Consider the following 24594-nt stretch of genomic DNA (forward strand, 5'->3'; position numbering starts at 1 on the left):
TAGGGGTGCTGGGGAGGCTGCTACACACAAGGTTTTTATATCTTAATGCACAGAATTGGCCACAGCTATCACATAGTACAGGGTGCTGTGCTTGGCCCAGGTACCATGTGATTATTGGTGATTAATCACAATGGCCAGATACCGAGCAACGCAATCCACCACATCCCACCATATTGTGGTGCTGTGCATGAGCAGGGTGATGTACTGGTGCTTCAGTGCCTGCTCAAGCTGCTGGCCAGCAGTAAAATAACTGTTGGAGGGTCAACAAATGGTTAAGTGAATCAGCACAAATATACATATACAACCTCCCTACTCCCCGGTTATACAGATCCTGATGTGCGCACAGCAGCTGTACAGATCTTACTGTATATGTGAATTAAACAGCGGCCTTATGACATGCCAGGGACAGATGCCACTGATGTCTGCTAATATCAATAGAGTCTATGATTGCCCTGAATAAGTAATAGGGTTAAGCCTCTGTTAAGTCTATATCCGTTATTCACTTTTGGTGTTGGGCATATCCTTTGGCACTACTGCTACTATTTTACTGAAGAAGGAAGAATCTTCAGTGCATCACATTGAACTATCAACACATTGTATCGCTGCTCCTGGCGAGTGACCTCTGGTGATCCCTTCACAGCTCCTCCAGTCGGGTGCCAGCCCAGCTCGCGTGCTGTACAGTATGAAGTAAAGAAGGTCTGGATAGCTGCACACCAACAACCTACTTTATTCAGCATAAACATTAAAACCAAGTGACAGGTCATGTAGATACAGTGAGGGACAAACAGGTAGATAAAATTAGCACTTAATGGGAAATGATTAGCACCGATTTAGCGTGAAAGGCCGTTTGTCCCTGTATCAACACCACGTCATTTTGTTTGAACGCTTATGCGGAATAAAGTGGATTGTTGGTGTGCAGCCATCCGTATCGTCTTTGCTCCACATTGAACTAGTTGGCTTTTTCTGGTGTTGGGAACCACTTTTACATTGTCTGGACAATATACATTTCATTTTTTTTTCTTTGCTAGCTATATTGATTTTAGGTTCTGCATAGTATTTACAGGCCGATTTGGCAGAGACCCCAACTGCCCATCTTCCTGAGGAGTACAATGCTTGCATTGTGTTTGTTTTGCACCAACAATTTACAAGCTGACAGTTAGGAAAGGTGCAGTAATTATAAACCCTTACACATACCCAGTGAAGTGACTGGCCTCAGGTAATAAACAAATCCTTCCACATAAGTTGTACCCATTTATCTGCAGTCTTCTCTTTACATCCGTCCAAAGTGCCGAATTTCTAAAGCTTTCTGAGAATTCAGAAAATAAGGGGCCAAGAGCTGGAATTGCACACCACAGAGCTCAGTGAGGAGTGCTCTGAAAGCCGATTGAAGGGAAGGGACACACTCCCTTCACACAGCACACAGGAACAGAGCTGAGGCTGTCAATCACAGACTGTGTTCTGGAGATCCCTCCTCATCGTTTTTCTTCTGGTGCCAGGAAAATTTGAAAAGTAGCGATTTATGCTGATCAAGAAACGAAGTGGCAAACATAACTGACAAAATAGTTCTTCACCCTACCCAACAAGCATTTGTAGCTCATACCTCTGGCTTCGATGTTTGGAAATACTTTTTTTTTTTTAAAGTTCCCACCACTTCCGGCATTTGTCACCGTGGCGATGTAGGTCATAAATTGTGTCAGGACTCCGGGGAAATCAGTGTCAGCAATACCAGGAGTCAATGGAAATCTGGCATCAAGTTATTTAGAAACAGAAGATTAAGTGAACTCAGGTGGAGGTAAGTGGGGGATGGAATGGTGGTGGTGGCAACACTGAAGTAGAGGCAAGTGTCCTTTGTTGACAAGTTGCCATAGCAAAATAACAACCAGATAGCTGGTTTTGTCAGGCATCAGCTCCCACTTCCGTTCGTAAGTTATCCTCCCTCCCTGCAGTCTTCTGGGACACAACAGAGGTCACAGAAGACTGTGGAACCATTCACAACGGGCAGTGTGGTTCACGCATGTGCAGCGAGCACCAGGCTGTGAAGCCACAAGCTGTCACAGCCGGGTGACCACAGTTAAGATGCCTCCGGGGCCAAAGACCAGCGGAACAAAGAGCTCGGGTAAGCATAGCGCTGGATCCTGGGACAGGTGAGTTTTTTTTCTTAACCACTTGCCGACTGGCTCCTGTACATATACATCGGCAGTTTAAAGATGGATATCTCGGTAACAGCTGCTGCCACAACCGAGGTATCCATTTTTTGAGCCAGTGGTCCCGATTACGATAATGGTGGTCTCTGTGGTGGATTTGCCATGAGATCACCATTATCTGTGGAGGGAGAGGGGCCATCCCTCCTCCCGCCGCTCTTACCGGAGCCGCCAGCAGCGGCAGAGATGATCGGGACCTGTGGCTGGTTATGGAGACGAGTAAGAGGAAGATGGCCCCCACCCGTCTCCATACTATAGCAGGGCAGAAGCGACGTCAAAACATCACTTTCAACCATACATCTTAAAAAGGGACATTTTTCTTTTGTCATTTTTCAAATAAAATGTATTTTTATTTTTTTTGCATTTAAGTCCAAATATGAGATCTGAGGACTTTTCGACCCCAGAACTCATATTTATGAGGACCTGTCATGTTTCTATCTATTACAAGGGATGTTTACATTCCTTGTAATAGGAATAAAAGTGACTTTTTTTTAAATTGTGAAAAATAATAAAATCAAGTAAATGAAATAAGAAAAAAAAAAAAACCCAGACAAGCTCACGCACAGAAGCGAACGCATACGTGAGTAGTGCCCGCATATGAAACCGGTGGTCTAACCACATTTGTTAGGTATTGCTGCAATTGTTAGCATGAGAGCATTAAACCTAGACCTCCTCTAACTCAAAACATGCAACTTGTAAAAAAAATGTAAACGTCGCCTATGGAGATTAAGGGTAAAAGTTTGACGCCATTCCACGAGCAGGCGCAATTTTGAAGCGCGATATGTTGAGTATCAATTTACTCGGTGTAACATTATCTTTCACAATATAAAAAAAAATATATAATAATAATAATAATAATAATAATAATAATATTGGGCTAACTTTACTGTTGTCTTATTTTTCTATTCAAAAAGAGTGATTTTTTTTTTCCAAAAAAAGTGCGCTTGTAAGACCACTAAGCAAATACGGTACGACAAAAAAGTATTGCAACGACCGCCATTTTATTCTCTAGGGTGCAAAAAAAATGTATATCGTTTGGGGGTTCTAAGTAATTTTCTAGCAAAAAAAGATTCTGAAAAAGAGGCCTGGTCTTTGGTTAAAAGTCAGCAACTATAGTTTTTTGTAGCTGCCGACTTTTACATTTTTATAAATTTGACTGGAGCTCCTCTTTAAACCTTGACAGCATATCTGTTGCTTGTTGCCAGGACAGCTGCATTTTCTTTCTCACTGATCCCCTGATGAATGGAGCAGAGTGGCCCTGTATAAACATGCTATAAAAACTGAACCCCAGGAATAAATTTTTATTAGTCCAACTCCATTACATTCAATTCTTCATATCTTACATTCAGAGGGACATTGGGGATGCACCATAGTAGATGGTGTTACATACAGTCAGCGCTGGTCTCTTCTGGGTGCTACTCAAGCAATATACATCTGCAAACTGAACAGAGGGTTGCTCAGTTGGCACCTCCACCATTCAGAGAACATCCTTCATTTTTTTTTCAATGAATACACAGCAATGAGGTAGAGTGGAGGGGTGGGTGATGTCACAATCCTCATTGTTCAAAGAATGCCTTGTATTCATTAAAGAAAAACATAAAAAAAAAAAAAAAAAAAAGACAAAGACATTCTCCGAAATTAGATGTAATCAAGGTGGACCAAAAATAAAAAGAAGTCTCAACATACAAAAGTGTGGAAATTAAAATAGTTATAGTACAGTTAAAGGCAGCACTTTTTTTTCCATATCGCATACGGGAAGGAATATAACCCCTGTATTTCTTTTTATGGTAATCCGCATCTCATTGTGAAGATTATCCTTCACTTCCTGACCCATAGCCGCATCAAGAAGCAAGAGATAATCCCTCCAAAGTGGGGGATTCCCTGGCTGTCCCCAGAACTAGTGTCCCCATTGGAAGATGTCTCCTGTATAGGGGTCCACTGTCGGAGATCCTGGCTCCTCCTCATGTCTGCCCCCATAGCAAGCACTTGGTATAGGGGCAGACGTGCGGGCTCAATCCCAAGCCTGGCTGTGCACCCACTGACACACAGCGTTGCTCGGTCTCGCCCCCTACTTTCTTCTCACAGGATTTGCCTGACAACCAGGGTGAATATAAATCAATGGATAAAAAAATAAATAAATGTATTAATAATAATTTTGGATTTTTTTGATTTTTATCAAAGTTTTACTCCAAGGGCATTTTATTAAAATTATCTGAAGACAGTTTTCTATTTAATACACCATTAAAGTGGTTGTAAACCCTTACAAACCACTTTGACCTACAGGTAAGCCTAGATTAAGGCTTACCTGTAGGTCCAAGAAACATCTCCTAAACCTATATGGTTTAGGAGATATTTGCCCAAAAACAGGCACCGTGTCTACGGCGCATGCGCCGTAGACAGCGGCGCACAGGCGCACTGAGCGCGGCATTCTCAACGATGGCGCTGCCACGCGTGTCGGCTCCTGTGCGCATGCACGGGAGTGACGTCATCGCGGCTTCGCCGAATGACAGCGGCGGAGCTGCGAGACCCCACCAAGAAGATGGATGCGGCGGACTACAGGGGACAGCGGCGACTTCGCTGGCTCCTGTGTCAGGTAAGTGACACATAATGGACTACTATGCGATGCATAGTAGTCCATTATGCTTTGCAGGGAATGAAAGAGGAAGTAAACTCATCAGGGTTTACTTCCTCTTTAATAATTTAGTTTATTCAGCATGAGCTTCGTTATGTAGAATGAGGCTGTATATTCTGCAATTTTTACATGTTTGGTAAACTCATTCAATGACTCCAAGCTGAGATAACATGCACTGCATTGATGCATTCACACAATGTCACAGTAACCATGAGATAAAACAAAGTTCAGGAATACTCCTTTATCCCATTGTTTTTCAAATCTATGGACACTACAAACTGTATGATTGAATCGGTTTTGATATTGCTGTTTTACTAACTTGGCAGCTTATTATTCTAAATAGGAAACCTTCATTTTGTTTGCAACTATTAAAGATCCTTACTACCAGCAAGGAGTCCTTACATTTAAAGAGCACCTGTCATTTCAGATCCATCATGGCAGTCCCTGTTAAGGTGCTTCCACTCACCTGCTGCCGGCCAAGTCCCTCACCTTGTGTCACTGCTGCATCACCAGCCGTCCCATTAAAGTGAATGGGACTGTTGAGTCAACAGCAGGTCAGAGGAGGAGACGCTGCAGGACAGAAATGACAGCTGTTCTTTAAAAATTATGATTTTTATTTGCGATTTCAATTGTTATTTAAATCAAATCCACCCTGCTGACAACAGAAGCAGCCACCGGCTCCCGCTGCTCTCGGCCAAGCTTGTGAAAGAGGTTTACTTCCTCTTTAAGTAACTTTTCTTTTATGCCTCTGAATGCAGTTCCATTTTAGCCAATGTGTCCATGAACGCTGTGGCATTTAGTTTAGAGCGGTGTTCAGAGACATACAAAAAAAAAAAAAGTCAAAATCAGCTTTATTTTTCTGCCAATTTCTGCTTAGATAGGACAATTTAAATAGGCCTGTGCACATGAAGCCTTAAAAAGGGGTTTTAAACCCAAAAATTGAATATATAGAAGCTTACCAATCATTAGATGTGGTGGCCACATTAGTTTTCTTTTTCAGGATATTTTTCCCCTCTGTAGTCAACTGATGATCTGGCCAGTAACACCTTCTGTATTAGAGAGACAACTCAGTAGGAACTGACAGGATGCACAGCAGACAGCAGCATTGTCAGTCTGTGTTATCAGATTTAAATACACTAACAAATTAAAGCCAAACTCCAGCTTGTACTTTATAACCAGTTACAGCAAAAATTGTTTTGTACCTTTTGGGATAAAGGTTTTACATAAATAAAAGCTATTCACTATAAGCACCCCTGTCAGTGTTAAATGGTTTGTCTCATCGATGCAACATACATTCTGCTGGAGAGTTTGTGCTTTTGAAAACAGACTTGTCGACCAGATCACCAGATGAAAATAAAGGAAAGAAAGCTTAAAAAAAAAAAAAAAAAATTAATACTAATGCAGTCATCACATCTACGATATGGCAAGCTGCAATATAATAAATGTCTGCTTTTACTACTCTTAAAGTGGTTGTAAACCCTTACAAACCACTTTGACCTACAGGTAAGCCTAGATTAAAGCAGGAGTCCGCCGGGACTCCGCGTTTTTTTTTTTTTTTAATATAAAAGCCAGCAGCTACAAATACTGCAGCTGCTGACTTTTAAAATAGTGACACTTACCTGTCCAGCGCGCCCGCGATGTCGGCACCCGAAGCCGATCTCTAGATCGTCTTGTCGGGTGCTGCCGCCGCCATCTTGGGTATGGGAATCAGGAAATGGAGCCTTTCGGCTTCATTTCCCGGTTCCCTACTGCGCATATCGCGCTGCGCAATAAGGATGGTCCCCGCTGCCTCTGGGATCTGTGTGTTTCCCAGCAGGCAGCGGGGCACTTGCGGAAAGGGGCGGGCACTTGCGGAAAGGGGCGTAATCTACGCCCCTTTCCGCAGAGAGCTATCCCAGAAGTGGGTGCAGAATACCTGTACTGTACAGGTATCTGCACCCCCCCCTCCCCCCTGAAAGGTGCCAATTGTGGCGCCAGAGGGGGGGGAGGGTTCCGATGAGCGGAGGTCCACTTTAGGGTGGACCTCCGCTTTAAGGCTTACTTGTAGGTCCAAGAAATATCTCCCAAACCTATACGGTTTAGGAGATATTTGCCCGTAGACAGCGGCGCGCAGGCGCACTGAGCGTGGCATCGTCGATGACGAAGATGCCGCGCGTCTCGGCTCCCGTGCGCGGGAGTGACGTCATCGCTGCTCCAGCGAATCACAGCGCCAGAGCAGCGAGACCCACGGAGACCCACCAAGAAGATGGACACTCAGAACTACAGGAGACAGCGGTGACTTCGCTGGCTCCTGTGTCAGGTAAGTGACACATAATGGGCTACTATGCGATGCATAGTAGTCCATTATGCTTTGCCTTTGCAGGGAATGAAAGAGGAAGTAAACTCATCAGGGTTTACTTCCTCTTTAAGCACTCTTTTAAAGCACTTGTGGACCGTCCACACCCCATGTACTGCAAACAAGTGTTCTGCACAGGCAAAACATACCCGTACGTCGCTGCCTACTTCCAGGTTTACTTCCAGCACACTCGCCATTCACAAGAGAACTTTATTTTGCCTCCGCTTTGGGATTCTGTGCAGCACCCAAACTATAGACTCCTTGATCTATTCTGCTGGGCTGTGTTGTGGGCGGCCACTGGGCGATCCCAGTGTGAGAGGTTGGGGTTGGCAGTGCATCCTCATCGACTGACCATGGAGGACATTGCAATTTTAAAATCAACGGCTTTGTTTGGTGTGGCATACTGCTTTAAGAAGCCTTGCCATCCTTCCTATACCTAATCCTGATGAAAGAAATTAATCTTTTCTGAGTCGCATCAGGATGAAAGGGCCATATATCTACACCAAGCCTCTGCTAATAGAGTACTTAGCCATTGTTGATAAAACCCATCACTTGTGCTATTTTTGTATTCTTTTATATGTTGAAATAAAATATTGTGATTTCATTGATCCTATCACCAATTTTAGTTGCCTTTAAAGTCCCACCTATTGGGGGTACTCTTTACTCATTTTTTTGGGGTGCACCCCCCTCCCCAACCAGCACTCCTTGGTATTGTACATAGCAGGAGCCTGTCAGCAAGTCCCAGGGAATGATTCACAGCCTGGGACCTGTTGAGCAGCTGTGTACAATCAGGGCTCTGATTGTGGAGAGCTTCTCTGTTTCTCATCCCTGCAAAGAAGGAATGAAAAACTTTAGAGATCTATTAGTAAAAGCAGCACACTTTACACACATTACAGATAGTTAGGTACACATTTAATCCCTTGACTGCCCTAAATGTTAACCCCTTCCCAGCCAGTGTCATTACTACAGTGACAGTGTATAGTATCACTATTACTGTCACTGGCGATGTCAGTGGCAGTCAGTTCCCACCTGTGTCAGTTAGTGTCAGATTGCCTGGCACACTATCGCTGATCGGCATCAGTAGTATAAAAAAATTAAAATATTCCAGCATGTATTACACCACAGTTTGTAAGCACTACAACTTTCATGCAACCAATCAATATACACTTGTTTGTTTTTAACCAAAGACATGCAGCAGAATACATTTTGGCCTAAACTTATGAAGAAATTAGATTTTTTTATTGTATATATTTTATTGCAGAAAGTAAATAACATTGTTACACCCCGCCCCCCCAGTCTTTTTTTTTGTTTATAATGCAAAAAATAAAAAACCCAGTAGTGGGTTTGGTACCACCAAAAGAAAGCATAAAACAAACCGTGTTCATAGCCCTAGCGCATTATCTTCAATGTCTTTAATAAACAAAGGTAAGTATCACTCACAAATGAATACTCGAAACACAGCTCGTCATAAAGTCGTCGGCTTAAAGTACAACTGTAGGCCCCCCCCCCATTTTGGATCAAGCAAGTGAGGGTTATAACCCCTTTCAGCTTTTTTTGCCATCTGTGTCCTATTTGAGATTTCCCTTCACTTCCTGCCCTATATCGAAAACAGAAAGTGAGAGGAAATCCCTGCAAATTAGGGGAATTCCTTGGGGACCCCCAGCTCACCAGAACTAGTTTTCCCATTGGAAGATTTCCCCTCTATTACAGTGGATTAAAAAAAATAAAAATAATAATAAATAAAAAAAAAAAAAAAAACACGTCTACACACCCTTGTTAAAATGTCAGGTCTCTGATGTAGGGATTATATTATATAGACACATTTTTTTATTAATATATACATACATTTTATTGTAAATATCTCCTAAACTGTGGAGGTTTAGAAGATATTTCCAGCACCTACAGGTAAGCCTTAAAGCGGTTGTATACCCACCAACACTTTTTGTTTTTTGTATATCCCTGTAAGGCAAAAGTCATAATGAGCTAGTATGGACTGACATCTTACCCGATCCACGCAGAGGGAGCAGACATGTTCCCTTGGCGTGTCTTCTGGACATCGCAGCTCCATCGCTGTGAGTAGCCGGAGCCACGATGTCGTCACTCCCGTGCATGCGTGCGGGAGACTTCTTTCCAGCAAGGTCCGGCGTCTGCCGGGCTTTCATCCGAGAATCCCCTGTGTGCATGCAAGGACAAACAGTTGCGAGAATATCTCCTAAACCATACAGGATTAGGAGATTTTTATACCTACAGGTAAGCACTACATGTAGGTAAAAGTTAAAATTTTGACTATGCAACCATTTTCATATAGGCTTACCTGTAGGTAAATGTGGTTGTACAACCACTAAGTCCATGTAAGAGTATCAACATCACAAAGGACTATCTTTCAGAAACATAAGCTAATGCGTTTCAAGGTTTCCCTCTTCCTCAAAGCCAGTGTTTCTCAATTCCAGTCCTCATGGCCCACTAACAGGTCATGTTTTCAGGCGTTCCATTATTTTGCACAGGTGATTTGATCAGTTTCACTGCCTTAGTAATTACCCCAGCTGTTTCATCTGAGGGAAATCCTGAAAACATGACCTGTTAGTGGGCCATGAGGACTGGAATTGAGAAACACTGCTCAAAGCCAACAAAACATGCCAAGAGTACAAGAAGCAAACAGCGAAACATGTCGGGCTAATGTGCAATAATTACCTTCTCAGTTCTACCCGCGATTTTTCAAGACTGTACATGCAAACCACTGCAAAGTCTTATGCATTGTCTCACTTGTACAATAATATATATATATAAAAAATTTTTTTTTTTAAACCTCGATTGTAATAAAAATATTTTTCATATATTTAAAAACCATTTTTTGTTTTCATTCTAAGTTGCACCATTAAAATCACTCCTTCCAAACTCTGTCATTTTTTTCATTTCAAATTTGGGATGTGGTGCAAAACTAATTGGGCGTTTTCTCCTGTACAATATTATATATATATATATATATATATATAATAATGTGATTGACGATGTGAAAAGTACAGTGTTGCACGACCACGCAAATACCAGTTAAAGTAGCGCAGTGCTGAATAGAAAAAAAAAAAAAAAAAGCTTGATCGTGAAGGGGGTAAAACCTTCCTGAGGTTGAGTGTTTTAGTCCTAGTTCACATCCTTGCGGCTTTCAAACTGCACTACTTCAGCACGATTTTAAAGCCGCAGATCTGTGTGAATTGGATCTCTGATTTAATTGCAACCCCATTTAATAAAAGTTAATGCAAGTTGCAATAAAAATGGCAGAAAAGCAGGAACCTTTTTCAGAGCTGTAACAATCTGGACCGTTCCATTGCCAAAAATAGGGTGCAACTTATCATGCAATCTTGAACTGTCAAATTGCATGACAAATCACATTGGTGTGAACCTGGGCTGACACAGTTCTCTAAAAGCAAACCACACTCATTTTGGCATCCTGGCACAGTTGCCTAACAAGTGCAACAAAGCAAAGTAGACGAGGGCACGGGTGTGTGCAGGGCACTGCGTTGGCCAAAGTGAAAGGAAAGCCTGTAGGTGACAGCCCCCATCTGTCAGGGACAATCACAGGCTGACATCGGATCTGAAAGTCCCTAGAAGAAGAAGTGTGTGGTGATTGCACAACCTATGATTGTTGCATGCCCCCCCCCCCCCCCAGCACTTGTCTATGGGAAAGTTGGTGTGCAGAGAGCCTGCAGGACTCGCACAGCTGCAATGACAGGCAGCGATGAAAGTTTCTCCAGAAGAATGCAGGGGGCAGAGGAGTGCAGGGGGCAGAGAGATGCAGGGCACAGAGGAGGGCACTAATCCCCGGGAACACAGAGCTGGCTCAGGGCACGTAGGCCGCACACGGCTGCAGGGAGTTGGGTAAGAAGGGCATGCAATGACCCGCACCGCCTGGCACCGGGGCACCCAGCCCACGCATGCAACCAGCTCCCCCCAGCAGCCCCGTGCACCACCCGCATCGACTTTCCACTCACCACACCGAGCCGTAAGCCCCGGAGCCCACGGGACTCAGATTCTGGTATCTCTCGGGCACCTCCCACAGAGTCTTGTTCAGCTCCTGCCGGTAAAATCCCGGGGGCGTGTTGGAGGACATTGCTGCTGCTGCAACCCCCGGCTCTCACGGACACTCCGACCAACTGCTCAACAACTCCGCAGGCTGCAAGTCCTCCCCGGTAGCCAGTCCAGGGCACTAACTGCCTGATCCCGCGAGACTCCGGGCGCGCTCTCGGCTCAGCGCGCGCCCATTGCGCAACCTCCATGTTACTGCTGTGCGCATGTGCAGTACGGAGTTGTGGCGGTGATTCACCGTGCGGGATTTTTTTTTCTCTCTCTGGCATCATATTAGAAACGTAATGACCGTGCACGGGTCACCTGACTCACTGCAGCCGCGAGGTGGTGGCGCCTGCTTTGGATTAGTTAGTGACTTGTTAGAGTGAGATAACACTTCGGGTGGTGCCTATCATAAATACATTTATATCCGTGCAACACATGCACTAAAGGCTGAATACACTTATATATATATATATACACACACACACACATTGAATATACATATATACACATATATATATATATATATATATATATATATATATACTGAATATACATATATACACCAAATAGATATACTGAATACACATATATTCACTGAATATACCTATGTACTGAATATACATGTTTACCAAATACACATATACTGAAAAAAAAAAAAAATTATATATATATATATATATATATATATATATATATATATATATATATGCACACACACACTGAATATATACCAAATACACAAATACTGAATATACACACATATATATATATATATATATATATATATATATATATATATATATATATACCCCGAATACACATACTGAATATATACCGAATACACATATACTGAATACACATATACTGAATATATACCGAATACACATATACTGAATACATATATACTGAATATACATATACAATGAAGGCTGAATACACATATATACTGAATACACATATAATGAATATACACATACTGAATACATATTGAATATACATATACTGAAGGCTGAATATACATATACTGAATGCTGAATATACATATACTGAATACACATTTATTTTCCAATGAGTCAGTGCATCCCACTGGGAAATACATTTATAAGAGCCAACAAAAGTCCTGGATGGCTTAACTCCAATGTAAAAATGCATATAAAAGCAAAGGAGAAGGCCTTCAAAAAATACAAGGTTGAGGGATCATCATCAGCATTCAGACGTTACAAAGAATGCAACAAGAAATGTAAGGGCGCAATTAGGGCAGCTAAGATAGAACACAAAAGACACAGTGGAGGAGAGCAAAAAAAAATAAAAAATCCCAAGAAATTCTTTAAGTACATAAACAGTAAAAAGGGAGAACAGACCATATTGGCCCCATAAAGAATGATGAAGGGGATCTGGTTACAAATGTTGGTGAGATGGCGAAGGTATTGAATTTATTCTTCTCCTCAGTCTTCACAAGGGAATTGGGGGGCTTCAGTAACCAAAACTGCAGTGTTTATCCTCATGACACATCAGAGGAAGCACCCTCATAGCTAACAGAGGATATAATTAGAGATAGACTTGGGAAAACTTAACATTAATAAGTCACCCGGACCAGATGGCTTGCACCCAAGGGTCCTCAGTAGGGATGAGCCGAACACCCCCCGGTTCGCACCAGAACTTTCGAACGGACCCCAAATTCGTACGAACGTTAGAACCCCATTGAAGTCTATGGGACTCGAATGTTCAAAATTAAAAGTGCTAATTTTACCAGCTAATATACAAGATACTGTCCTAAAAAGGGTTTGGGGACCTGGCTCCTGCCTCAGGGGACATGGGTCAATGCAAAAAAAAGTTTTAAAAATGGCCGTTGTGGCGGGAGCACTGTTTTTAATGACGATTAAAGTGAAAAAAAAGTGAAATATTCCTTTAAATATGGTGCCTGGGGGGTGTCTGTAGGATGCCTGTGAAGTGCCACGTGTTTCCCGTGTTTAGAACAGTCCCTGCACAAAATGACATTTAACGGAAATAACACCATTTAAAACTACTTGCGGATTTAATGTTATATCTGGTTCCTGCAATATGGTTGAAAATCATTGAGAAAAATGGCATGGGTAGCCCTCCCTGCCCATTACCAGCCCCTTTGGGTCTTGTACGCATATTAAGGGGAACCCCGTACCCATATTAAAAAAAGGAAATACGTGTGGCCCCCAGGCCCTATATACTCAGAACAGCAGTATACAGGCGGTGCAAACAAGACAGGGACTGTGTAGGTTTGTTGTGTTAAGTTGAATCTGTTTGTAATTCAGAGCACGCACAATCTCCTACCACTGACTGCAAGCTCTATTTAAAATGAGAAAGATATTTAGCTATATAGGTGGATATAGCGGTGTATACTGCGTTCAGAGCACGCAGACAGCACGCACAATCTCCTAACACTGACTGCAAGCTCTGTTATAAAAGATAGATATATCGCTAGCTATATAGGTGAATATAGCGGTGTATACTGCGGTCAGGGCACGCAGACAACAACCACTACAGAAGAGCAAGAACGAAAAATCGGCCGATAACGATCGGTGTATACTGTGTTGAAGGTACACAGAACACCCACTAACTGCTACAGACGCCAACACACTACACAAGGCCGTCGCGCTGGCGGCCTTATATAGTGTGGGGCGTGTACTACACAGCCTGAGCTATGATTGGCCACAGGCATTCTGCCTGTGGCCAATCATGGCTCTCCTCGCTGCCGGCGCTGTGATTGGCCAAGCATGCGGGATCACAGTGCATGCTTGGCCAATCATGAGCCAGCAATGCACCGTGCCATCGCAGTGCATTGTGGGCCGTGAGCGCGGCACGAATTTGGCGCGAACGGCCCATAACGTTCAGAATTCGCCGAATGGGTGAACAGCCGATGTTCAAGTCTAACGTATGTTCAAATCGAACACGAAGCTCATCCCTAGTCCTCAATCAAGACCATTGCTTCTAATTTTTACTGATAATCTACTGACTGGAATGGTACCAGCTGATTGGAGAAAAGCCAATGTAGCACCAATATTTTAAAAAGGGACAACATACACCACTGGGAATTACAGGCCAGTTAGTCTAATATCAATAGTATGCAAGCTTTTAGAGGGGATGATAGGGGACTATATACAAGATTTTAATAATGAAAACGGTATCATTAGCGGTAATCAGCATGGATTCATGAAGAATCGTTCTTGTCAAACCAACCTATTTAGCTGCCAACTAGTTAAAGGAAGGCCTGTACACATGTTTTGCAAAAGCATTTGATACAGTTCCCCATAAACGTTTACTGTACAAAGTAAGGTGCGTTGGCATGGGCCGTAGGGTGAGTACATGAATTGAAAACTGGCTACAAGGGCAAGTTCAGAGGGTGGTATAAATAGGGAGTACTCAGAATGGTCAGGGGTGGGTAGTGGGGTCCCCCCGGGGTTGTGTGCTGGGACCAATCGTATTTAATTTGTTCATAAAAGACCTGGAAGATGGGGTAAACAGTTCAGTTCAGCGGATGATAATAAGCTAAGCAGGGCAACAACTTCTCTGCAGGATGTGGAAACCTTGCAAGAAGATCTGAACAAATTAATGGGGTGGGCAACTACATGGCAAATGAGGTTTAATGTAGAAAATTTAAAATAATGCATTTGGGTGGCAAAAATATGAATGCAATCTATACACTGGGGGGAGAGCCTCTGGGAGAATCTAAAATGGAAAAGGACCTGGGGGTCCTAGTAGATGACATACTCAGCAGTGGCATGCAATGCCAAGCTGCTGCTAACAAAGCAAACAGAATATTGGCATGCATTAAAAAGGGGATTAACTCTAGAGTTAAACAATAATTCTCCCACTCTACAAGACTGGTCCGGCCTCACCTAGAGTATGCTGTTCATTTCTGGGCACCGGTCCTCAGGAAGGATGTACTGGAAATGGAGCGATTACAAAGAAGGGCAACAAAGCTAATAAAAGGGTCTGGAGGATAATAGTTATGAGGAAAGGTTGTGAGCACTGAACTTATTTTTTCTGGAGAAGAGACGCTTGAGAGGGGATATAATTTCAATATACAAATACCAATCTGGTGACCCCACAGTAGTGATAAAACTTTTCCGCGGAACAGAGTTTAATAAGACTCATGGGCACTCATTAAAATTAGAAGAAAAGAGGTTTAACCTTAAACTGCGTATAGGGTTCTTTACTGTAAGAACAGTAAGGATGTGGAATTCCCTTCCACAGGCGGTGGTCTCATCGGGGGGCATTGATTGTTTCAAAAAACTGTTAGACAAGCACCTGAACAACAACAACATACAGGGATATACAATGTAATACTGACATATAATCACACACATAGGTTGGACTTGATGAACTTGTGTCTTTTTTCAAGCTCGCCTACTATGTAACTATGTAACATGGAACTGAATACACATATACTGAATATACATATACTGAAGGCTGAATATACATATACTGAAGGCTGAATATACTGTACATTTACTAAAGACGGAATATATATATATATATATATATATATATATATATATATATATATATATATATATATATATATATATATATATTGAATATACATATGCTGAATACACATATAAGGAATATACATACACATATATTGAATATACATATCCTGAAGGCTGAATATATTGAAGACTGAATATACATATGCTGAATACACATATACTGAATATACTTATACTGAAGGCTGAATATACATATATTGAATATACATATAGTGAAGGCTGAATATACATATACTGAATATACAGTGCCTTGCAAAGGTATTCATCCCCTTGGCTTTTTACCTATTTTGTTACATTACAGCCTTTAGTTCCATGTTTTTTAATCTGAATTATATGTGATGGATCACACACAATAGTCTAAATTGGTGGAGTAAAATTAGTAAAATATATATACATAAAACTATTTCTCAGAAATTAAAAACTGATAATTTGCATGTGCTTATGCATTTACCCCCTTTGTTATGAAGCCCATAAAAAGCTCTGGTGCAACCAATTACCTTCAGAAGTCACATAATTAGTGAAATGATGTCCACCTGTGTGCAATCTAAGTGTCACATGATCTGTCATTACATATACACACCTTTTTGAAAGGCCCCAGAGGCTGCAACACCTAAGCAAGAGTCACCACTTAGCAAACACTGCCATGAAGACCAAGGAACTCTCCAAACAAGTAAGGGACAATATTGTTGAGAAGTACAAGTCAGGTTTACGTTATTAAAAAATATCCAAATCTTTGACAATCCCTAGGAGCCCCATCAAATCTATCATAACCAAATGGAAAGAACATGGCACAACAGCAAACCTGCCAAGAGATGGCCACACACCAAAACTCACGCACTGGGCAAGGAGGGCATCAATCAGAGAGGCAGCACAGAGACCTAAGATAACCCTGGAGGAGCTGCAGAGTTCCAGAGCAGAGACTGGAGTATCTGTAAATAGGACGACAATAAGCCGTAAGCTCCATAGAGTTGGGCTTTATGGCATATTGGCCAGAAGAAAGCCATTACTTCCAGCAAAAAAACAAAAAAAAAGTTTGCTAAAAGGCATGTGGGAGACTCCCAAAATGTATGGAGTATCAGTGTCCATAAGTACCACCTCATCAGTGCCCATAAGTGCCACCTCATCAATGCCCACCAGGTCAGTCTATCAGTGCCGCTTCATCAGTGCACATTAGTGAAAGCGAAAAATTACTTAGTTACAAAATTTACTGACAGAAAAAAGTCAAATACATTTTTTTTCAAAATTTTTGGTAATTTTTTATTTTTTTTGAAAAAAAAAAAAAAAACCAGCAGTGATTAACCACTTTCAGACCGGACCATTTTGCGATTCGGCACTGCGCCGCTTTAACTGACAATTGCGCAGTCGTGCGATGTGGCTCCCAAACAAAATTTACGTCCTTTTTTTCCCACAAATAGAGCTTTTTGATGGTATTTGTGACTGCGACATTATGGCGGACACATCGAGCATTTTTGACCCATTTTTGGGACCATTGTCATTTATACGGCAATCAGTGCTATACAAATGCACTAATTCCTGTGTAAATGACACTGGCAATGAAGGGGTTAACCAGGGGGTGGCAGTGTAGGGGTTAAGTGTGTCCTAGGGGTGTGTTACTAACTGTGGGGGGCTGGGCTGTGTGTTAGTGAACGCTGATCTCTGCTCCAATCACAGGGAGCAGAGATCAGTGTCACTTGTTGCTAGGCAGAACGGGGAGATGCTGTTTACTTCTGCATCTCCCCGTTCGACGATCGCGGGTATCCCCGCTGCGATTGAGTCCATGGGACCTGCGACTGGACTCACAGGGGTCCCAACCAACACGTGCTGCCAGCGTCGCGCACCCAATGGCACGGCGGTATTCTTAAAGGGACGTACCTGTACGCCATATGCCTATCAGCGCCATTCTGCCAACGTGCATCGTCGTGCGCCGGTTGGAAAGTGGTTAAATACCACCAAAAGAAAGCTCTATTTGTGTGAAGAAAATTATCAAAAATGTGTTTGGGTACAAAGTAGCCCGTCTGCGCAATTGTCATTCAAAGTGAGACAGCGCTGAAAGCTGAAAAATGGTTTGGGCAGGAAGGGGGTGTAAGTGCCCGGTAGGCAAGTGGTTAAAGTTGTGGACATGTTCTGTAAATTAAATAATGCAAATCCTCAAACAATCCATGTTAATTACAGGTTGTGACGCAACAAAACACAAAAAATGCCGGGGGGGGGGGGGTGAATACATTTGCAAGGCACTGTACATATACTGAAGGCTGAATATACATATACTGAATACACATATACTGAAGGCCGATACATATATACAGAAGGCTGAATATACAAATACTGAAGGCTGAATACACATATGCTGAATATACATACATTGGGGCAAAAACTTATTTAGTCAGCCACCAATTGTGCAAGTTCTCTCACTTAAAAAGATGAGAGAGGTCTGTAATTGTTTCTTGAATGTGATTGTCTGGATTTGTTTCCACATTTTGGCAGGCACTACAGCGCTAAAAAGAGCACCTGTGTAGCGCCTGAAAAAAACATCTCCTTTCACTCCAGTGTGAACGCCGGTGGGCTTTCACACTGGAGCGGTGCGCTAGCAGGACGTTGAAAAAAGTCCTGCTAGCCACATCTTTGGAGCGGGGAAAGGAGCAGTGTATTCAGCGCTCCTAAACCGCTCCTACCCATTGAAATCAATGGGGCAGCGCTGCAGCAGCACTTTGCGGGCGGTTTTAACCCTTTTTCGGCCGCTAGCGGGGGCGGTTTTAACCCCCGCTAGTGGCTGCAGACCGCCGTTAAAATGACGGTAAAGCGACGCTAAAAATAGCGGCCCTTTACCGCCGACGCCCGCACCGTCCCAGTGTGAAAAGAGCCTTTGTCTCTCATAGTTGAGGTATGCCTATGATGACAATTACAGGCCTCTCTCATGTTTTTAAATGGGAGAACTTGCACAATTGGTGGCTGACTAGATACAGGCTGAATACACCTATACTGAAGGCTGAATACACATATACTGAATATACAGTATATATACTGAAGGCTGAATATACATATAAGGAATATACACACACTGAAGGCTGAATATACATATACGGAATATACACACACTGAAGGCTGAATACACATACACTGAAGGCTGAATATACATATACGGAATATACACACACCGAAGGCTGAATATACATATACTGAAGGCTGAATATACATATACCGAAGGCTGAATATACATATACTGAATATACATGTACCGAAGGCTGAATATACATATACTGAAGGCAAGCTGCTGCAGGCTTACTAATAAAACATGTCTGTCAGGTTTCTATAAGGTGTAGGTGGAGGGAGGACAGGTCCACAGATACTAAAAATCACACTCCAGACTTCCGTTCACTCTTCCACAGTTGTACAGACTTTTCTCCTATACTAAAATAGTTTACTATGATTTCACTGCACTCTGAGCTTCTTAATGTATACGTTAAAAGCTGCAGCCAGTCGGATAGAGTCTCAGGTGCAGTATAATGCCCTGCTTGAGGACTGGCTAGAACCTCTGTTGCCCACACTGCTCTTTAGCACTTTCACCCCTTTCCTGCCCAGACCAATTTTCAGCTTTCAGTGCTATCATACTTTGACAATTACACAATCATGCAACACTGTACCCAAACTAAGTTTTTTTATCATTTATTTGACACAGACAGGGCTTTCTTTTGGTGGTATTTAATCGCCACTGAGTTTTTCTTATTTTTTGCTAAACAAACATAAAAAGGACTGAAAATGTTGTTCTTCTTTTGCTAATGTGAGCTGATGAGGCTGCATTCATGGGCAGTGATAGGTTGCACTGATGAGGCACAAATATGTGGCTCTGATATGCAGCACTGATGGGCAGCACTGATGAGGAGGCACTGACAGACATCACTGTTGGGCAATGATTGTCATCACTGATGGGGCTGCACTGATAATCAATGCACTGATTATCAGTGCAGCCCCCCCCCCCCGTCAGGAAGGCCACTTATTGGCTGTCCTCTACTCACACGCTGTCAGTGTGAGTAAAGACATACCGATAACCGGCACTTCCCATTTACACTGTAATCAGTTGTTATTTGACACAGCTGGTCACATGATAAAAGGGCCTAGGCATCATAGGCTCTTTACTATGATCGGAGATGCGGTGTGTCCAAACGACACAACGGACCACCGATTAGCAGGCACGAGCACCTTGTTTTGAAGGGCGTCATATGATGTCCAGTCAGAACAATTAAACTGAAATCCACAGAGCACCACTTACATCAGAATCCGCAGAGCCCCCTTACATCAGAATCAGCAGAGCCCCCTTTACATCAGAGTCTGCACAGCACCCCTTGCATCAGAGTCCACGGAGCACCCCTTACATCAGAGTCTGCAGAGCGCCACGTACATTAGAGTCCATAGAGCCCCCCTTACATCAGAGTCTGAAAAGCCCCCCCCCTTACATCATAGTCTGCAGAGCCCCTTCTTACATCAGACAGAGAGGAGATGAGGGCGCTCTGATGGAGGTGGATAGCTGGTCAGAGGGATGATAGTGATGAGGTGGCACTTCTGGCAGCACTTTGGTTAGAGGAGAAGCAACTCTGAAGATATAAAAAAGGAAAAGAAAGGCGTCTCTAAGTGCACTATGCAAAATTTAATAAAGTGCACAGGGTTAAAAGCACTTACAAGATTGTTGAGTTTTAAAAGACATGATAAAATCAGTAGTCCTCATCTGTGGCATGTGTCCATCCTCAGCATGGTGGTAGAGAGCAGTGTAGAGCCGTCCAGCAGCTGTAAAGCGTTCTCATAGGTGTTTTGAGAGAGGAGACAGCAGGGAAGCCTGTAGTCACTACGGGGCACACGAGGCTGATGGTGTCGGTGGAGAGAAGGGGGCGGTAACTAGTGATGGCCGAACGGTTCGCCCGGCGGTCGTTTCGCGGCGAATTTCCGACTTTCGCCGTCCGCGGGTTCGAACGCCTTTTTCCGTCGTTCGCCCCGGCGGACTTACGTGTTTAATGTATACAAGAACTTTAACCTTTCGTGACACGTTTATCATGTGTTACAGGACAACCAATTGAGACATGACAGCTCATGGACACTTGGACATTCCCCCTAACCTATAAATACACCCGATCCGGTGGCCATTTTACATTCTTTCTTCTGTCACTGTAGGGAAAGGATCCTGTGTGGAGTAGGGACAGAGAAAACGCTAGCTATTTGGTACACAAAAGTTCTTTTCAGGACTGGTATAGGTGTTAGGTCAGCAGCCTGAGTTTCTTTTGTCAGTTTAGATAAAGGGACAGAGCGCTGTATGCTGCTATTTTAGGGACAGCTCAGCCAGATTAGTCTTTCTTCATCATCATCATCATCATCATCATTAGCTGTTACTATCAGGTCCACAAAAGAGCTGTTCCAGCTAATCGTTCCAGCCTACTCTTTTTTGCCAATTTGTATAGGGACAGGCAGGAAGCAGTGTGTCAGGCAGTGAGGATAATTTTAAAGACTTGCTGTTACTATTAGTTCCACAAAGGTTCTTTTCAGGACTGGTATCAGTGGTACGGTAATAGGCTTGTACACGTATAATATTCTTTCTTCCAAATATAGAAAGAATATTATACTTGACTGCTGCCCTTCTGCTGCAGTCTGCTAATCATTCACAACTCACTTGTTCCACAAAGCTCTTTATCAGGACTGGTAACTTGGTCTGTCTAGGGTGCTACGGTACATAGGCTTGGGTGCGGTACAGTCTGCTGTTCTGTAAGGACCGCTATCGGTCCACAATACATAGGGTTGCCGTGCACTACTGCTGACCGCTGCCCTATACTGCAGCAGTCCTTCATTGGTATAGGGACTGACGTACAGTCTGCTAATCACTAACACACAACCTGCTTGGTCCACAAAAGTTCTTATAAGGACTGGTAACTTGGTATAGGGTGCTACGGTACATAGGCCTGAGTGCGTTACAGTCTGCTGTTCTGTAAGGACCGCTATCGGTCCACAATACATAGGGTTGCCGTGCACTACTGCTGACCGCTGCCCTATACTGCAGCAGTCCTTCAGCGGTATAGGGACTGACGCACAGTCTGCTAAACACTAACACACAACCTGCTTGGTCCACAAAAGTTTTTATAAGGACTGGTAACTTGGTATAGGGTGCTACGGTACATAGGCCTGAGTGCAGTACAGTCTGCTGTTCTGTAAGGACCGCTATCGGTCCACAATACATAGGGTTGCCGTGCACTACTGCTGACCGCTGCCCTATACTGCAGCAGTCCTTCATTGGTATAGGGACTGACGTACAGTCTGCTAATCACTAACACACAACCTGCTTGGTCCACAAAAGTTCTTATAAGGACTGGTAACTTGGTATAGGGTGCTACGGTACATAGGCCTGAGTGCGTTACAGTCTGCTGTTCTGTAAGGACCGCTATCGGTCCACAATACATAGGGTTGCCGTGCACTACTGCTGACCGCTGCCCTATACTGCAGCAGTCCTTCATTGGTATAGGGACTGACGTACAGTCTGCTAATCACTAACACACAACCTGCTTGTTCCACAAAAGTTCTTATAAGGACTGGTAACTTGGTATAGGGTGCTACGGTACATAGGCCTGAGTGCGTTACAGTCTGCTGTTCTGTAAGGACCGCTATCGGTCCACAATACATAGGGTTGCCGTGCACTACTGCTGACCGCTGCCCTATACTGCAGCAGTCCTTCATTGGTATAGGGACTGACGTACAGTCTGCTAATCACTAACACACAACCTGCTTGGTCCACAAAAGTTCTTATAAGGACTGGTAACTTGGTATAGGGTGCTACGGTACATAGGCCTGAGTGCGTTACAGTCTGCTGTTCTGTAAGGACCGCTATCGGTCCACAATACATAGGGTTGCCGTGCACTACTGCTGACCGCTGCCCTATACTGCAGCAGTCCTTCAGCGGTATAGGGACTGACGCACAGTCTGCTAAACACTAACACACAACCTGCTTGGTCCACAAAAGTTTTTATAAGGACTGGTAACTTGGTATAGGGTGCTACGGTACATAGGCCTGAGTGCGTTACAGTCTGCTGTTCTGTAAGGACCGCTATCGGTCCACAATACATAGGGTTGCCGTGCACTACTGCTGACCGCTGCCCTATACTGCAGCAGTCCTTCATTGGTATAGGGACTGACGTACAGTCTGCTAATCACTAACACACAACCTGCTTGGTCCACAAAAGTTCTTATAAGGACTGGTAACTTGGTATAGGGTGCTACGGTACATAGGCCTGAGTGCGTTACAGTCTGCTGTTCTGTAAGGACCGCTATCGGTCCACAATACATAGGGTTGCCGTGCACTACTGCTGACCGCTGCCCTATACTGCAGCAGTCCTTCAGCGGTATAGGGACTGACGCACAGTCTGCTAAACACTAACACACAACCTGCTTGGTCCACAAAAGTTTTTATAAGGACTGGTAACTTGGTATAGGGTGCTACGGTACATAGGCCTGAGTGCAGTACAGTCTGCTGTTCTGTAAGGACCGCTATCGGTCCACAATACATAGGGTTGCCGTGCACTACTGCTGACCGCTGCCCTATACTGCAGCAGTCCTTCATTGGTATAGGGACTGACGTACAGTCTGCTAATCACTAACACACAACCTGCTTGTTCCACAAAAGTTCTTATAAGGACTGGTAACTTGGTATAGGGTGCTACGGTACATAGGCTTGAGTGCGGTACAGTCTGCTGTTCTGTAAGGACCGCTATCGGTCCACAATAGATAGGGTTGACGTGCACCACTGCTGACCGCTGCCCTATACTGCAGCAGTCCTTCAGCGGTATAGGGACTGACGCACAGTCTGCTAAACACTAACACACAACCTGCTTGGTCCACAAAAGTTTTTATAAGGACTGGTAACTTGGTATAGGGTGCTACGGTACATAGGCCTGAGTGCGTTACAGTCTGCTGTTCTGTAAGGACCGCTATCGGTCCACAATACATAGGGTTGCCGTGCACTACTGCTGACCGCTGCCCTATACTGCAGCAGTCCTTCATTGGTATAGGGACTGACGTACAGTCTGCTAATCACTAACACACAACCTGCTTGGTCCACAAAAGTTCTTATAAGGACTGGTAACTTGGTATAGGGTGCTACGGTACATAGGCCTGAGTGCGTTACAGTCTGCTGTTCTGTAAGGACCGCTATCGGTCCACAATACATAGGGTTGCCGTGCACTACTGCTGACCGCTGCCCTATACTGCAGCAGTCCTTCAGCGGTATAGGGACTGACGCACAGTCTGCTAAACACTAACACACAACCTGCTTGGTCCACAAAAGTTTTTATAAGGACTGGTAACTTGGTATAGGGTGCTACGGTACATAGGCCTGAGTGCAGTACAGTCTGCTGTTCTGTAAGGACCGCTATCGGTCCACAATACATAGGGTTGCCGTGCACTACTGCTGACCGCTGCCCTATACTGCAGCAGTCCTTCATTGGTATAGGGACTGACGTACAGTCTGCTAATCACTAACACACAACCTGCTTGTTCCACAAAAGTTCTTATAAGGACTGGTAACTTGGTATAGGGTGCTACGGTACATAGGCTTGAGTGCGGTACAGTCTGCTGTTCTGTAAGGACCGCTATCGGTCCACAATAGATAGGGTTGACGTGCACCACTGCTGACCGCTGCCCTATACTGCAGCAGTCCTTCAGCGGTATAGGGACTGACGCACAGTCTGCTAAACACTAACACACAACCTGCTTGGTCCACAAAAGTTTTTATAAGGACTGGTAACTTGGTATAGGGTGCTACGGTACATAGGCCTGAGTGCGTTACAGTCTGCTGTTCTGTAAGGA

The 24594-nt window shown here is 43.7% G+C and overlaps 1 protein-coding gene across 2 annotated transcripts in view; it reads right to left on the bottom strand.

The window, feature by feature from the left end:
- Nucleotides 1–11436, bottom strand: part of LOC143982423 (mitogen-activated protein kinase 14) — a 114192-nt gene extending 102756 nt beyond the window's left edge. The window contains exon 1 of one of the 2 annotated variants that reach the window (XM_077481114.1): nt 11155–11436. In XM_077481114.1, the coding sequence (XP_077337240.1) occupies nt 11155–11273 (119 nt within the window). In that variant the 5' untranslated portion in view covers nt 11274–11436. The remainder of the gene's footprint in view (nt 1–11154) is intronic. The other variant, XM_077481113.1, reaches the window with a different exon arrangement.
- Nucleotides 11437–24594: the final 13158 nt, after the last annotated feature.

The sequence above is a fragment of the Lithobates pipiens genome, unplaced genomic scaffold (genome assembly GCF_037356315.1).
Source record: "Lithobates pipiens isolate NorthernLeopardFrog02 unplaced genomic scaffold, aLitPip1_a1.2 Scaffold_16, whole genome shotgun sequence".
NCBI classification, from domain to species: domain Eukaryota; kingdom Metazoa; phylum Chordata; class Amphibia; order Anura; family Ranidae; genus Lithobates; species Lithobates pipiens.